Below are 16,067 nucleotides of genomic sequence, written 5' to 3'. Positions count from 1 at the left end.
CTCCAGGAACACAAATAGCAGAAGCTTCCCATTCTGTTGCTTTTTATTTTAATTCTTCTGAGACAGGGTCTTGCTTTGTTGCCCACACAGAGGACAGTGGTGATCACGGCTTACTGCAGCCTTGAACTCCTGGGCTCAAGCAATTCTCCCACCTCAGCTTCCCAAGTAGCTGGGACTACAAGTGTGCACCACCATGCCTGGCTAATTTTTTGAATTTTTATAGTAATGGGATCTCACCATGTTGCCCAGGCTGGTCTTGAACTCCTGGCCTCAAGCAATCCTCCCACCTTGACCTCCCAAAGTGCTGGGATTACAGGTGTGAGCCACCGCACCTGGTTCCCCTTCTCCATATGCCTCCAAAGACATGTTCCTGGAGAGTAGCCTGCTCCTGCACTGTCACTAGAGGTCGTGGGGTCAATACAACCTCATTTCTGTGTCTTTGATCCTCACCCTAGGACCCTAAGGAAAGAGGGCCCGAGTGTCAGTAACTAAAGAGAAACTGAGATGGTGGCTCATCTAGGAAGGGGAGGAGCAGGGGGCCCCTGGTTCAGGCCACATGTCATCTCTGCCCCCCCAGGGCCTGGCCAGCCTGCAGGTATTGCTGTGTGGTGGGAACACCCACTTCCCTCATGCACAGCCTGTGAGAGGGGGTCATGGCCTCAACTCCAAGGCTTTCTGGTGAGGGCCAAGAGCTCCTTCTGCAGAGGCCTGCATGCGTCTCACCCCTTTGGCTTTTATTTCCCTGGCTTCCCCTCCCCACCTGCCCCCAGCCCTCCCTGACTGGCCAGCCCCTCAGTAGTCCTCCTCAGCCAGGGAGAGGAGCACTGCCTTAGGTGTGTTCTCGAAGAGGGCAGCACGGTTCTGCTGCTGCCCCTTCTTCACCCAGTGGCCGTAGATTCGGAAGGCGTAGGCGTCGATGAGTCGGCGCAGAGGCCGGAGGGCGTAGGGGTCTCGGATGACGATCTCCCGGGTCACTGGCTTCACTCGGCGGTACTGGTAGTAGATTCGCACTGAAGCCAGCACGGTCAGAGCGATCACCTGCCAGCCAGGAGAAGCTGGGCTGTAGCCCCCGCCAGCCAGCCCCTGGCCGTCCAGCACAGGGACGCCCTGGACTTGTTTGCCACGAAGCCTTGAGTGGCTTCTTGGGGCCCCTCCTAGTGTCTCCCACTTCCTCCTCACTGGCATCTGCAGGGATGGAGTGGGCTGACACCTATCATCTCTGAAGCTGGCAGTGCAACCGGAGCCGTCACAGGGTGGCTAGGAGGGAGGGGCAGGTGCTCTGGAAACCCTTGGGGTGTAAGGACACCTGGGAGAGGAGAGAGCTTAGAGGTTTGGACGTGGGGTGCTGGCAGCAGCTGCCACAGGGGCTGGGTCGGGATGCTTCGTACCTTGAACTTCCCCCGGGGGCTGAAGTGCCGCACTTCCTCCACCACGTACTGCTGGAAGAAGGGGTGCGCCAGGGCCTCCTCTGCTGTGCAGCGGCTCTGGGGTTGCACCACCAGGAAGCGGGAGACCTGGAAGGGGACGAGAGAGGAACTGAGAATGTCAAGGCGGGTCCCCTCAGCATGTCAGGAGATGCAGGGCCTCCTCGGACAGGGGTGCCTGGCACCGTGGCCTCTCACCAGGTCCTTCACGGTGTCTGAGTAATCATCCCACTCGGGTGAGCCAAACTGATAGTTGCCACTCATGATCATCCTCAGCATCAGCATCTGCTTCCGGTGCCAGAAGGGCGGGGAGCCGGCCAGCAGTGTGTACATGATAACTCCAGTGCTCCACCTGGATGTGAGGGCTCAGGGCCACTTACCAGCGCCAGGGGCACCGGCCCAGCCCAGCCGGGTGCTCCTCTCCCCCGGTACTCACATGTCCACCTCCTTCCCGTAGCCTGGATGGTCTTCATTCATGGAGCACTCGATGATCTCAGGGGCCAGGTAACTGGGGGTCCCACAGACCTCTGCAGGAACAGTCACCATCAAGACAGGTCAGCAGGGTGCTCAGAATAGGAAGTCCAGGCTGGGTGCAGTGACTCATGTCTGTAATCCTAGCACTGAAGGCCGAGGCAGGTGGGTGACCTGAGGCCAGGAGTTTGAGACCAGCCTGGCCAACATGGCGATACCCCCATCTCTGTGAAAAATATAAAAATTAGCAGGGCAAGGTGGCACATGTCTGTAGTTTCAGCTACTCAGGAAGCTTGAATCCAGGAGGCAGAGGTTGCAGTGAGCCGAGATTGCCCCACATCTCAAAAATAAAGAGGAAGTCCAAACTGACAAGGGAGATGGAACAGAAATGGCATTTGGGCTGGGACTCCCCCAGTGTTCACCAGCTTCAGGGCCCAGGGCAGGATGGAGTACTGTTCACAGGGCTTCCAGCCCAGGGCCCACTGCTTCCCCGGTTACTTCCAGCCATCCCGGTCTGGAACTAGGGCAATGGGAGCCTGGGAGAGGACTTACCTGAAGAAATACCTAGCCCATGAAATGGTGGGATTTTTGTTCTGGGGAATTAAGTTACAGGAGAAGCCCAGACCATCTCTATTCCATGGAGGGGGGATGAGAGCCTGAGGCTCAGACGTGGGCCGAGGTCATGTTACCGGACCTCGGAGCCTCTCTCCGGGCTCCAGCTGGCAGGAAAAGCCGAAGTCTGTGAGCTTGATGTTCATGTCATCATCCAGAAGGATGTTCTCAGGCTTCAGGTCCCGGTGCACAATGTTGAGTTTGTGCAAGGTGCAGATCACCTCCAGCAGAGCCCGCATGATCTTTCTAGGGTGGGGCACACACTTGTCACTCTTCCCCTGTGCAGGGTCAGGCGACAGGCAGGGAGACACAGCTCACATTTCAGCCACACTGCAAGGGAGCGGCACATGCGCCCAGCCGTGCCTCCCCGGAGACCCCAGTGCCCGTGGCCCTAGGCCAAGTGGGAGGGAGCAGAGAGAAGGGCAAAGGGACCCTCACCTGGTTTCCTTCTCACTCAAGGTGACCTTCTCAGTGAGGTAGTCAAAGAGCTCCCCTCTCTTCATTCTGTGGAAACAGGATTGGTAACTGGGTTGGTCCCAAGACCACCAGCCTCCTTCCCCTGCTCCCAGAGAGCTGCCTTCCACCTGGTACCTCTAGAAGCTAAGTGGGCCAGTCCCCATGGAGAACCACAGTCTGGGGAGGGGAGCCCGGGAAGTGAGGAGAGAAGTGGTTTGAGAAGAACTGGGAGAAAAGCAAAGGAGGCAGGAGAGGTGGCCCACATCCGGTCCTCAGGCTCTCATCGCCCCTCCGAGCGGTAGAGATGACCTGGGTTTCTTCCCCTAACTTAATATTTCCCCTGGAATAAAAATCCCACCTTTTCATGGACTAGGCATTTCCTAGGTAAGTCCTCTCCCAGGTTCCCATTGCCCTGGTTTCAGGCCAGGATGGCTGGAAGCAACCAGGGAAGCAACGGGCCCCAAGCTGGTGGCCCTGTGAGCAGTACTCCGCCCTGGCCCTGAAGTTGGTGGACAATCGGGGAGTCCCAGCTCAAGCACCATTTCTCTTCCATCTATGGAAGTGACACCGTGGACTGGGATGTATCGGAGCCTAAATCATGGCTGGAGGCTGAAAGGGGACCCTGAACCACTGGCCCAGGACCTCAGATCCAGATGAGAAGGATGAGTATCCAGATTTTTTTTTTTTATCTGAGACAGAGTTTTTGTTCTCTCTCTCTCTCTCTTTTTTTTTTTTTTTTTTTAGAGACGGAGTTTTGCTCTGGTTACCCAGGCTGGAGTGCAATGGCGTGATCTCGGCTCACCGCAACCTCCGCCTCCTGGGTTCAGGCAATTCTCCTGCCTCAGCCTCCCGAGTAGCTGGGATTACAGGCACGCACCACCATGCCCGGCTAATTTTTTTGTATTTTTAGTAGAGACGGGGTTTCACCGTGTTGACCAGGATGGTCTCGATCTCTTGACCTCGTGATCCACCCGCCTTGGCCTCCCAAAGTGCTGGGATTACAGGCTTGAGCCACCGCGCCTGGCCGAGTTTTTGCTCTTGTAGCCCAGGCTGGCGTGCAATGGCATGATCTGGGCTCACTGCAACCTCCGCCTCCCAGATTCAAGCAATTGTCCTGCCTCAGCCTCCTGAGTAGCTGGGATTACAGACGCCCCCCCGCCACACCTGGCTAATTTTTGTATTTTTAGTAGAGACAGGGTTTCTCCGTGTTTCCAGGCTAGTCTCGAACTCCTGGCCTCAGGTAGCCTCCCAAAGTGCTGGGATTACAGGCGAGAGCCACCGCGCCTGGCTGAGTATCCCGATTTTCCCCAGGAAACAAATGGGAAGTCGGCTGTGCAAGAGTTGCAGTAACAAAGTTTGCCAGTTGCGGGATTAAAAACTGCAGTTCAATCTTCTTCCCTCCTGGGATGACGTAGAAAGAAGTCTCCGCTAGAACCATCTGGTTATATGCTGGAGGGCTCCTCAGGGCACCGTTAAAAATAGCTTCCCCCAGCAGCTTCTTCAAAGGTTAAAGACATTCGAGCTGCCCCCTAGGGCTGTACAGGACAGTGCCACAGAGCAGAGTTGAGACGGCCGCAGCCGGTGAGTCTGGAGGGGTTGGACAGTCTCCCTGTTGCCCAGGCTGGAGTGCAGTGGCACGGCCTCAGCCAACTGCATCCTCTGCTTCCCAAGTTCAAGCCATTCTTGTGCCTCGGCCTCCTGAGTAGCTAGGATTACAGATACCTGCCACCATGCTGGACTAATTTTTGTATTTTTTTGTAGAGATAGGGTTATGCCATGTTGCCCAGGCTGGTCTCCTATTCCTGGCCCACTGCAGCCCCCCAAAGTACTGGGACTACAGACATGAACTCCACGCCTGGCCCTAATTTTAAAATTTTTTGTAGGCCAGGCGCGGTGACTCAGGCCTGTAATCCCAGCACTTTGGGAGGCTGAGGTGGGTGGATCACGAGGTCAGGAGATCGAGACCATCCTAGCCAACATGGTGAAACCCCGTCTCTACTAAAAAATAAAAATAAGAATAAATTTTTTTATAGAAATGGGGTCTCACTTTGTTGCTCAGGCTGGTCTCAAACTCCTGGCCTCAAGCAGTCCTCTCACCTCGGCCTCCCAAAGTGCTGAGATTATAGGTGTGAGCCACCGTGCCTGGCCAATAATAAGCCTTGAATCCACATTTCACAGAGCACTTTGTGGTGTTCGAATTTGATGCTTAGCCATTAGGGGCTCGTCTTACTCATCCTGTTGATGTAGAGGTAGGGGCATGATGATGGTGGTGATGATGGTGCTGACGATATTGATCTTTGGACCACACCCCGGGTGCAACCTATGCCACCTCCTCTCTCCCTGATGCTGCTGGCCTCTTTCCAGTCCCGCCTCATTACAGCCATCCCTGGATAGCCAGTGGGATCTTTTCAAAAGTAAGTCAGGCCAGGCACAGTGGCTCACGCCTGTAATCCTAACACTTTGGGAGGCCAAGGTGGGTGGATTACATGAGGTCAGGAGTTCCAGAGCAGCCTGCCCAATGTGGTGAAATCCCATCTCTACGAAAAAATTACACACAAAAAAATTTGCTGGTCCTGGTGGCGGGTGCCTGTAATCCTGGCTACTTGGCAGGCTGAGGCAGGACAATTAATTGCTTTAACCCATGAGACGGAGGTGGCAGTGAGCCAAGATCGCTCCACTGCCCTCCAGTCTGGGTGACTGAGCAAAACTCGGAAGAAAAGTACATCAGACCATGTCACCCTCACACTCAGTGCCTGCAGGATCTGGTCTTTGCTGCTGACGGACCTTACATCCTGCCACCCTCTGCTTGAGTCCCTTCCTGGACACCCTTTCCTGACCACTGGGTCTCAGAAGCCCCTGTCTCTCACTAACCCCTTGCTCTAGTTTATATATGTCTACAGTTGTCCCTCTTTATCTGCAGGGAATATGTTCCCAAACCGCCAGTGGGTGCCTAAAACCATGGGTAGCACTGAAGCCCATACATACTGTTTTTCCTATATGTACACACCTAAGATAAAGTTTATAAATTAGGCACAGTAAGATTAACAACCAAGAATAAAATAGAACAATTATATCAATACACTGTGCCATGCACGGTGGCTCATGCCTGTAATCCTAGCGCTTTGGGAGGCTGAGGTGGGAGGATCGCTTTTTTTTGTTGTTTTCTTGAGATGGAGTTTTGCTCTCGTTGCCCAGGCTGGAGTGCAGTGGCTCGATCTCGGCTCACCGCAACGTCTGCCTCCTGGGTTCAAGCGATTCTCCTGCCTCAGCCTCCAGAGGAGCTGGGATTACTGGCATGTGCCACCATACCCAGCTAATTTTGTATTTTTAGTAGAGATGGAGTTTTTCCATGTTGGTCAGGCTGGTCTTGAACTCAAAACCTGAAGTGATCCACCCTCCTTGGCTTCCCAAAGTGATGGGATTACAGGCGTGAGCCACTGTGCCCAGCCTTTATTTTTTATTTTTTGAGATGGAGTCTTGCTGTGTCGCCCAGGCTGGAGTGCAGTGGCACGATCTCGGCTCATGGGAGCGATTTCCCTGCCTCAGCCTCCCAAGTAGCTGAGATTACAGACACATGCCATCACACTTAACTAATTAAAAAGTGTATTTTTGGTAGAAACAGGATTTTACCAAACTCCTGACCTCAAGTGATCTGCCCACCTTGACCTCCCAAAGTGCTGGGATTACAGGCAGGAGCCACCGCGCCTGGCAAGACCAAGAGTTTGAAACCAGCCTGGGCAACATAGCAAGACCCTATCTCTAAAAGAAAAAAGAAAATACATACATATACACACACACACGTTACTGAAATCCATAATAAAAGCGGTAAGAATGTGGTCTTTCTGTCATGTATTGTAGTGTGCTGTATGCATCTATTATGGACCACAGTTGACCACAGGTGACTAGAACTTCAGGAAGTAAAACTGCAGAACTACTGTGTGTGTGCATAACTATACGTCAGGGACCCTGTCTGTGTGTTCATTGCCGAATCCCCCATGCCTAGAGTAATAAATACCAGTGACCCACCATCATCATTGTCACTGTAGCTAATAATAATAACTATTATTTTGTGTGTGTGTGACAGAGTCTTACTCTGTGGCCCAGGCTGGAGTGCAGCAGTGCGATCTCGGCTCACTGCAACCTCTGCTCCCTGCATTCAGGCGGCTCTCCTGCCTCAGCCTCTCCAGTAGCTGGGATTACAGGCGTGTGCCACCACGCCCGGCTAATTTTTGTATTTTTTTTTTGAGACAGAGTTTCACTCCTGTTACCCAGGCTGGAGTGCAATGGCGCGATCTCGGCTCACCGCAACCTCCGCCTCCTGGGTTCAGGCAATTCTCCTGCCTCAGCCTCCCGAGTAGCTGGGATTACAGGCATGCGCCACCATGCCCGGCTAATTTTTTGTAATTTTAGTAGAGACGGGGTTTCACCATGTTGACCAAGATGGTCTCGATCTCTTGACCTCGTGATCCACCTGCCTCGGCCTCCCAAAGTGCTGGGATTACAATTTTTGTATTTTTAGTAGAGACAGGGTTTCACCATGTTGGCCAGGCTGGTCTCGAACTCCTGACCTTTGGTGTTCTGCCCGCGTTGGCCTCCCACAGTGGGAGGCTGGGATTACAGGCATAAGCCAGTGCGCCCGGTCTGTAGCTAATAATTATTAGCATTCACACTGTGCCAGTCACTGTGTTATTATCACCCCCATAATTATTATGAGAAAACCAAGATTTAAAGAAATGATCCAGCCCACAAGCGGTGAGCCCAAGTTTTCAATCCCGGCCGCCCCACCCAGGGGCTGATCTGTCTAAACACCGGGATGTATTTGGCATCCTCAGCTTAGGGACTGGCGGTGGCCTCCAGGCAGCCCTGGGTGGGGGAGGGGACAACAGGCGGAGGTTCTCCCGGGTGCGGTTGGCGCCGGGGCTGGGTACTTACAGGTCAAATACCAAGAAGAAGAAAGTGTTGGTCTCATAGGTGTCCTTCAGCTGTACTGAAATGGAAATGGCCGGCTGGTCTCAGGTAGCAGGGGAGCCCGGGCACGGGGGGAGGGCCAGGGCTGCTGTGGGCTGACCTCAGAAGCTGACAGGGGAATCGCCAACCAGGGGTGTGGGCAGGCCCAGGGACTTCATTATCGTTGTTACGTTTGAGACAGCCCTCACCCAGGCTGGAGTGTAATGGCGCAGTCAGCTCACCGCAGCCTCAAACTCCCGGGCTCAAGTGATGCTCCTGCCCGAGCCTCCCGAGTGGCTGGGATCACAGGCGTGCACCACCGTGCCTGGCTGATTCAGCCCAGGGACATTAAACTCCCTTTCCCCCACCTGCATCCATCCCCGCCTGGGACGCCCTATGTCGCAGCAGTGAGGGTGCAAGTGGGACCCTTGAGCCTGGGTGGTTCTAGCCGGCTGTGCGGTGGGGCCACACTCCCTGGCTTGGGCTGTCAGTGCAGAATGACCGGGGGTGGGGCACCCCCGCCGTGTGGCCCGGGGCCATCACTCACTGATGTTGGGGTGCCCTGAGACCTTCCGCAGGATGTCCACCTCCTTCAGCGTGGCTTCTCGCAGCTCCTGCGCCTCCTCGGGGCTGAAGCTGCCTCCACCGGTGACGTCGATGACCTTCACAGCGTACTCCTGGCTCGTGGGCTTGTGGATGCAGCGCCTGACCACACTGCTAACGCCCCTGGGAGTGCAGAGGACAGACGGCCTCGGGGGACCCCTCACCCCAGCGGAGATGTCCCGCCCCTGTCAACGGATTTACACTTCCCCCAGCTTCCTCTGAGCTTTTGGGGATGGTGGATGAATAGATACAGGCGCCGAGGGTGATTTGCCCAGAGCTGATGAGTGATCGCCCACTCGGGCCATCCGAGTCCTAGTTCAGTGCTCTTTTTATGAGAGAGAGTCTGGCTCTGTCTCGCCCAGGCTGGAGTGAAGTGGTGCAGTCTCGGCTCACTGCAACCTCCACTCCCCTGGGTTCAAGAAATTCTCTACCTCAGCCTTCCAAGTAGCTGGGATTACAGCCATGAGCCCCCACACAGGCCCTTTTTTCTTTCTTTTTTGAGATGGTGTCTCACTCTGTCGCCCACGCTGGAGTGCAATGGCATGATCTCGGCTCACTGTAACCTCCGCCTCCCCCCGAGTGGCTGGGATTACAGGCGACCTCAGCTACGCCCGGCGGATATATATATATTTTTTTATTTTTAGTAGAGAAGGGGTTTCACCAGGTTTGTCAGTCTGGTCTCAAACTCCCAACCTTGGGTGATCTGCCCGCCTTGGCCTCCCAAAGTGCTTGCTGGGATTACAGGCATCAACCACTTTGCCTGGCTGCTCTTTTTTTTTTTTGAGAGTGAGAGTCTTGCTCTGCGCCTGGCTCACTGAAGCTCCTCCTCCTGGGTTCAAGTGATTCTCCTGTCTCAGCCTCCCCAGTAGCTGGGACTACAGGTGCATGCCATCATACACAGCTAAATTTTCTATTTTTAGTATGAGATGGGGTTTCACCATGTTGTCCAGGCTGGTCTCAAACTCCTGACCTCAGGTGATCTGCCCACCTTGGCCTCCCGAAGTGCTGGGATTACAAGTGTGAGCCACCGTGCCCGGCCCTAGTTCAGGGCTCTTGCTCAACATACAGAAAGAAAGAAGCCTACGCTCAGTGCTGTAATCCTCCCTCTATTCCTGATGCCTGACTCTGGTCAAAGCTGGGTTTAGATGTGCTTGTTAACAACACCTAAGAACTTTGTGTGTGTGTGTGATAGGGTCTCACTCTGTTGTACAGGCTGAGTGCAATGGCATGATCACGGCTCACTGCACCCTCAACTCCTCAGGGCTCGAGCATTCCTCCCACCTGTGCCTCTTGAGTAGCTGGTCTGCAGGTGCACATCACCGTATCTGGCTAATTTTTGATTTTTTGTAGAGACGAGGTCTCACTATGTGGCCCAGGCTGATCCTGAATTCCTGGACGCAAGCAATCCTCCTGCCTTGGCCTCCCAAAGTGCTGGGATTACAGGCGTGAGCCACTGTGCCTGGCTGCTTTTTTCTTTTTTTTAAAATAGAGATGGTTAGCCAGATGTGGTGGCACACACCTGTGGTCCCAGCTACCAGGGAGGCGGAGGTGGGAGGATCACTTGAGCCTGGGAGGCAGAGACTGTGGTCAGCCAAGATCATACCACTGTGCTCAAACCTGGACGACAGGACAAGACCTTGTCTGAAAAAAAAAAGATACGGAGTTTTGCTGTGTTGCCTAGGCTGACCTTGAACTCCCGGCCTCAAGCAATCCTCCCACCTCAGCCTCCCCAAATGCTGGGATTACAGGCGTGAGCCACTGTACCTGCCCCTGGGAACTTTATGCTGGGAGAGGTTTATCTTATCTGTCCTGGCTTCAGGAGGGCAGGACCCCAAACCAAGGGTTTCTCCAAGCGGACAGCACTTTGGGGATGCAAGTGGGTTTAGTCCTCATGGTAGAGCGGAGGTGGCTGTAGCCCGCAGGGCCTGCTGGAGTTTAGGACAGCGCTTCATAGGGAAAGCGTGGGCCTTACCTGCCCAGTATCTCTTTGGGCTCATAATTCTCATAGAAGTCCTGTGCAGAATGAGAGTCTGGCAGTGCCTCGTCCCGGGTCATGCTCAGATGCTCAGCGGGTGGACTCTGGGCGACTCTGAGAGGGGAGCAGAAAGAAGCTGTGAGCCCTCCCGACCCAGGGGGTGTTCTCCTTGGGGCCTGGAACTGTTTCTCACTCATCCTTCCATCTCCTGGCACCAGACTGGCCTATAGTGAGTTTTCCAAATAAACGTTTCTGAATTGAGGTCGGGTGCGGTGGCTCACGCCTGTAATCTCCACGCTTTAGGAGGCTGAGGCAGACAGATCACTTGAGGCCAGGAGTTCGAGACCAGCCTGGCCAACATGATGAAACCCCGTCTCTGCTAGAAATGCAAAGATTAGCTGGGCATGGTGGCACACGGCTGTAGTCCCAGCTACTCAGGAGGCTGAGGCAGGAGAATCACTTGAACCTGGGAGGCGGAGGTTGCAGTGAGCCGAGATCGTACCACTGCACTGCAGCCTGGGCGACACAACGAGACTCCAACTCAAACACACAAACTTCTTTGTAGAGATGGGGGTCTCACTCTGTTACCCAGGCTGGAGCGCAGTCGTACGATCATAGCTCACTGCAGCCTCAACCTCCTGGGCTCAAGTGATCCCGTCACCCCAGCCTCCTGAGTAACTGGGACTGAAGTTGTGCAGCACACACTCAGCTAATATTTAAGGTGGTTTTTTTTTCCCTAGAGACAGTCTTGCTCTATCCCCCAGGCTGGAGTGCAGTGGTACGATCTCGGCTCTCAGGTTCAAGTGATTCTCCTGCTTCTGCCTCCCCAGTAGCTGGAATTACAGGCACCTGCCACCACACCCGGCTAATTTTTTATATTTTTAGTAGAGACAGGGTTTCACCTTGTTGACCAGGCTGGTCTTGAACTCCTGACTGCAGGTGATCTGCCCACCTCGGTTTCCCAAAGTGTTGGGATTACAGATGTGTCACCATGCCCGGCCCTAATATTTAAGATTTTTGTAGAGACAAGGTCTCCCTTTGTTGCCCAGGCTGGTCTCAAACTCCTGGCCTCAAGCAATTTTCCCACCTCAGCCTCCTAAAGAGCTGGGATTATAGGCGTGAGCCACCACTACACCAGGCCACAATTTCCAGGCTGGAGTGATCTTGGCTCACTGCAACCTCTGCCTCCCAGGTTCAAGCAATTCTCCTGCCTCAGCCTCCCGAGTGGCTGGGACTACAGGCACGCACAACCATGCCTGGCTAATTTTTGTATTTTTAGTAGAGATGGGGTTTCACCATGTTGGCCAGGCTGGTCTCAAACTGCTGACCTCAAATGATCCACCCACCTCGACCTCCCAAAGTGCTGGGAATACAGGCGTGAGCCACTGCACCCGGCCCTTTCTCACATATTCTGTCCATAACTGGGACTTTCATAATTACTCATTCATTCCATCTTCATTCTGCAGACACTAACACCCACTCTTTGCCAACCACCATGGCGGGTGCTCTAAGGGATGGAGAGCTGGGTGGGTCCGTCCTGGTCCCTGCCTCTGGTGTCACCTGTCAGTGCGTGTCATCTAGACGGTCATCTCTAGGATGTCCTCGCCATCTCTGCTCCCCGTGTCCAGTGCAGGTGTCCAGCTGGTGCTATTTTTTGAATGTGAATCAACGGTTGGGCGGGTACCCTTTGGCTCAGGGTCCTGCCAGCAGAATGCCCCATGTCTTACCTAACAATGGCCAGTGAGCCCTGAGTGGACCTGCTGCGTTGTGGAGCCAGTACAGGGCCAGGACACTCCGGCTTGGACACAGAGGCACTGAACCACCCCACCTTGCTTCGGGAACACGGAAGCTCCTACCGGGGAACTCAACTCCTGCTTCCGATGTAGGATTTGGGCCTGGCATGGTGGCTCACACCTGTCATCCCAGCACTTTGGGAGGCTGAGGTGGGCAGATCACTTGAGGTCAGGAGTTCGAGACCAGCCTGGGCTACAAAGAGAAACCCCATCTCAACAAAAAATAGGAAAATTAGCCAGGCATGATGGCTCTTGGACCTGTGGTCCTAGCTACTTGGGAAGCTGAGGCAGGAGGGTCGCTTGAACCCAGGAGGTGGAGTTTGCAGTGAACTGAGATTGCACCACTGCACTCCAGCCTGCTTGAGAGAGTGAGACTCAAAACAAAACAAAATCAGATGCAGGATTTGAGGAATGTGGAAAATCATCTACCAACAGGGAAAAGGGCAGGGAGACAGGCCCAACCTGCCACTCAGCAGGGCCAACGCTGCCTCCAGCCCCCCGTCCCCCATTGTCCCCCACTGCTTCTGGGCCCAAGGAGGTCTGGTCTCTCAAAGGGGCCAATTTGCTGACCAGCCAAGCAGCAGCTCTGGCTGCCTCCGGGATTGAGCGGGCTGTTCCAGGAATCCTGGTGGCGCCACTACGGGGTGCCTGGTTACCAGAAGAAGGTTTAGAATAACAAGTCCCCTCCTCCCAGTGCCAGGCATCTGGGCTGCCTCACACACAGGCCTTCTCTGCCTGCCCCATCCGCAACCCGATGGAGCCCAGGAGTGTGTGTTTCCCATAAAAACAAGCCCATTTGCTGGCAAGTCCTTCTGAGTCCTCACAGTGGGCATCTGTGCCTCATTACCTCCCAAAGCTGGGTAGTGCCAGCTCTCTCCTCTTCCCCAAGTCTCCGTGAGCAGAAAGTACATCTGGACCCCCTACGAGACACCAGCCTAGGCCAGCACAGCCAGCTTGGCCAAGTTGTGGCTTCACTCACCTTTCTTGAGGGGCTGACGAAGTGGTTCTCTTGCCCCATCCCCCAGCTCTGCCTGGGGCCAATTTTGTGCCTCTGTCTACTGCCCCACTCACCCCTCACACCTTTCCCAAGACCCCTGTGGACAGGGTTCCCACATGGGAGGAGGTGGCCCAGGTCCTTTTTTTTTTTAACAGAATCTCACTCTGTCGCCCAGGCTGGAGTGCAGTGGTGAGATCTCAGCTCACTGCAACCTCCACCTCCCAGGTTCAAGTCATTCTCCTGCCTCAGTCTCCTGCATAGCTGGGATTACAGGCACGAGCCACCATTCCCAGCTAATTTTTGTATTTTTGGTAGAGGCGGGGTTTCACCATGTTGGCCAGGCCGGTCTTGAGCTCCTGACTTTAAGTGGCCCTCCCGCCTCGCTCTCCCACCTCGCTCTCCCACACCCGGCCGGCTTGGTCCTTTTCAGTATGTAACTTCCCTCCTCTGAACTCTGAAAGTCCAAAAACCAGATCAGCCCCAGGGACCTCTTTTCTGTAGGGAAGTCCCCGAGATGGGGGTTTCAGGGGTCAATGCTGCCACTCTCCCGGGTCTGTCTGCCTTCAGAAAGGAGGAATGGATGGAACAGATGTGGGGCTTTCCATCTTCTCCACCCCCAGGCCTCTCCGCTCCCTGCCTGTCACCTGACCTCTGTCCATCACCCGCCTAGCTACTCACCGTTAAGTCCTTGCAGGCTCTGGAAGGAGCTTGACAAGAATCCCAAAAGCCTCAGGGTCCCTGGGGAGAGGGGACCACCGAGGGCTGAAGCCGTGTCCTGAGCAGACACTTGGAAGATACCGTGCTGCTCTTGTTTTGGGTTTTGCTATTTGATGACCAGTGGCTGACGTACCAAAAATAAATCACAACTGCAAACCCGGGAGGCAGGCCAAGGCTCTGCGGGGACAGGGAGCGGGGCTGAGTCTCACTGGGGACCTCTGGTGGAGGGTGAGGGAAGCTCGGGTGGCCTGAGACCAGGCCCACAGCCCGTAGTGATCAGTTTTCCCTCTGGAGCTCCCTTGGCTTCCAGGCCCAGACAACCTGCTCCTCTGGAAGTGATTTTCATTTCCGTGTCTGCTGAGAGCAGGGCCCTGGAGGATTTCCCAGCGCACAACTGCAGCAGCTGACTGCCCTGGCTGCACAGGGACATGTAGGGACTGTGCATGATCACCCTACATAACGTAGACCCATACAGGTCAGGAAGGCTGGGCGCAGTGGCTCATGCCTGTAGTCCCAGTGCTTTGGGAGACTGAGGCAGGAGGATTGTTGACGTCCATGAGTTTGACAGCAGCCTGGGCAACAAAGTAAGACCTTGGCTCTACAAAAAATTTAAAAATTAGCCAGATATGGTTGTACCTGGGAGGTTGAGGCCTCAGTGAGCTACGATTATTCCACTGCACTCATGCTGGGCAACAGACTGTCTCAAAATAAATAAAAGGCTGGGTGCGGTGGCTTACGTCTGTAATCCCAGCATTTTGGGAGGCCCAGATGGGTGAATCATCAGGTCAGGAGTTCAAAACCAGCCTGACCAACATAGTGAAACCCTGTCTCTACTAAAAATATTTTTAAAATTTAGCCGGCCATGGTAGTGGGCTCCTGTAATCCCAGCTACTCGGGAGGCTGAGGCAGGAGAATTGCTTGTGCCTGGGCATTGCACTTCAGCCTGGGTGATAGAGCGAGACTCCATCTCAAAATAAAAAAAAAAAAGAGAGATCTTCCCCTCGAGGGATCTACCTCTCATCTAACCTCCATGAGTTCATCTAAAAAACCTTGCTTTCATCTTACATCAGATGTGTGGGTTTAAAAAAAATATTCTATTATTTTTTTGTAGTGGGATCTTGCTCCGTTGCCCAGGTTGGAGTGCGATGCCCACGTTCAAGCGATTCTCCTACGTCAGCCTCCCGAGTAGCCGGGATTACAGGCGCCTGCCACCACACCCAGCTAATTTTTTTATTTTTAGTAGATACAGGGTTTTGCCTTGTTGGCCAGGCTGGTCTTGAATTCCTGACCTCAGATGATCCGCCCGCCTCGGTCTCCGAAAGTGCTGGGATTACAGGCGTGAGCCACCGCGCCTGGCCTTTTCATTTTCATGTATTTATTTGGAGACACAGTCGTGCTCTGTCACCAGGCTGGAGTGCAATGGCGCGATCTCGGCTCACCGCAACCTCCGCCTCCTGGGTTCAGGCAATTCTCCTGCCTCAGCCTCCTGAGTAGCTGGGATTACAGGCACGCACCACCATGCCCAGCTAATTTTTGTAATTTAGTAGAGACGGGGTTTCACCGTGTTGACCAGGATGGTCTCGATCTCTTGACCTCGTGATCCGCCCACCTCAGCCTCCCAAAGTGCTGGGATTACACAGGCTTGAGCCACCATGTCCAGCTAATTTTTTTAACGTTTTTATTAGAGACGGGGTTTCACCGTGTTGACCGGGATGGTCTCGATCTGTTGACCTCGTGATCCGCCAGCCTCGGCCTCCCAAAGTGCTGGGATTACACAGGCTTGAGCCACCATGTCCAGCTAATTTTTTTAACGTTTTTATTAGAGACGGGGTTCCACCATGCTGACCGGGATGGTCTCGATCTCTTGACCTCGTGATCCACCCGCCTCGGCCTCCCAAAGTGCTGGGATTACACAGGCTTGAGCCACCATGTTCAGCTAATTTTTTAAATGTTTTTAGTAGAGAAGGGGTTTCACCATGCTGACCAGGATGGTCTCGATCTCTTGACCTCGTGATCCGCCCGCCTCGGCCTCCCAAAGTGCTGGGATTACACAGGCTTGAGCCACCATGTTC

The 16,067-nt window shown here is 54.2% G+C and overlaps 1 protein-coding gene across 3 annotated transcripts in view; it reads right to left on the bottom strand.

Annotated features, from left to right (window-relative positions):
• Positions 1-17: 17 nt before the first annotated feature.
• The window catches only part of PHKG1 (phosphorylase kinase catalytic subunit gamma 1), an 18,446-nt gene continuing 2,396 nt past the window's right edge, over positions 18-16,067 (bottom strand). The window contains exons 1-10 of one of the 3 annotated variants that reach the window (XM_002759790.6): positions 13,957-14,110; positions 10,486-10,602; positions 8,458-8,636; positions 7,896-7,950; positions 2,946-3,011; positions 2,590-2,753; positions 1,861-1,951; positions 1,623-1,776; positions 1,389-1,514; positions 18-1,038 (exon numbers count right to left, since the gene is read on the bottom strand). In XM_002759790.6, the coding sequence (XP_002759836.1) occupies positions 793-1,038; positions 1,389-1,514; positions 1,623-1,776; positions 1,861-1,951; positions 2,590-2,753; positions 2,946-3,011; positions 7,896-7,950; positions 8,458-8,636; positions 10,486-10,568 (1,164 nt within the window). In that variant the 5' untranslated portion in view covers positions 10,569-10,602; positions 13,957-14,110 and the 3' untranslated portion in view covers positions 18-792. Of the gene's footprint in view, positions 1,039-1,388; positions 1,515-1,622; positions 1,777-1,860; positions 1,952-2,589; positions 2,754-2,945; positions 3,012-7,895; positions 7,951-8,457; positions 8,637-10,485; positions 10,603-12,048; positions 13,861-13,956; positions 14,111-16,067 lie in introns of those variants that run through there. The other 2 variants (XM_035291918.3, XM_035291919.3) reach the window with 2 other exon arrangements.

This window comes from Callithrix jacchus, chromosome 2 (assembly GCF_049354715.1).
Source record: "Callithrix jacchus isolate 240 chromosome 2, calJac240_pri, whole genome shotgun sequence".
NCBI classification, from domain to species: domain Eukaryota; kingdom Metazoa; phylum Chordata; class Mammalia; order Primates; family Cebidae; genus Callithrix; species Callithrix jacchus.
The sequence above is the reverse complement of the archived record's forward strand: the minus strand, read 5'-3'. Positions and strand labels throughout refer to the sequence as shown.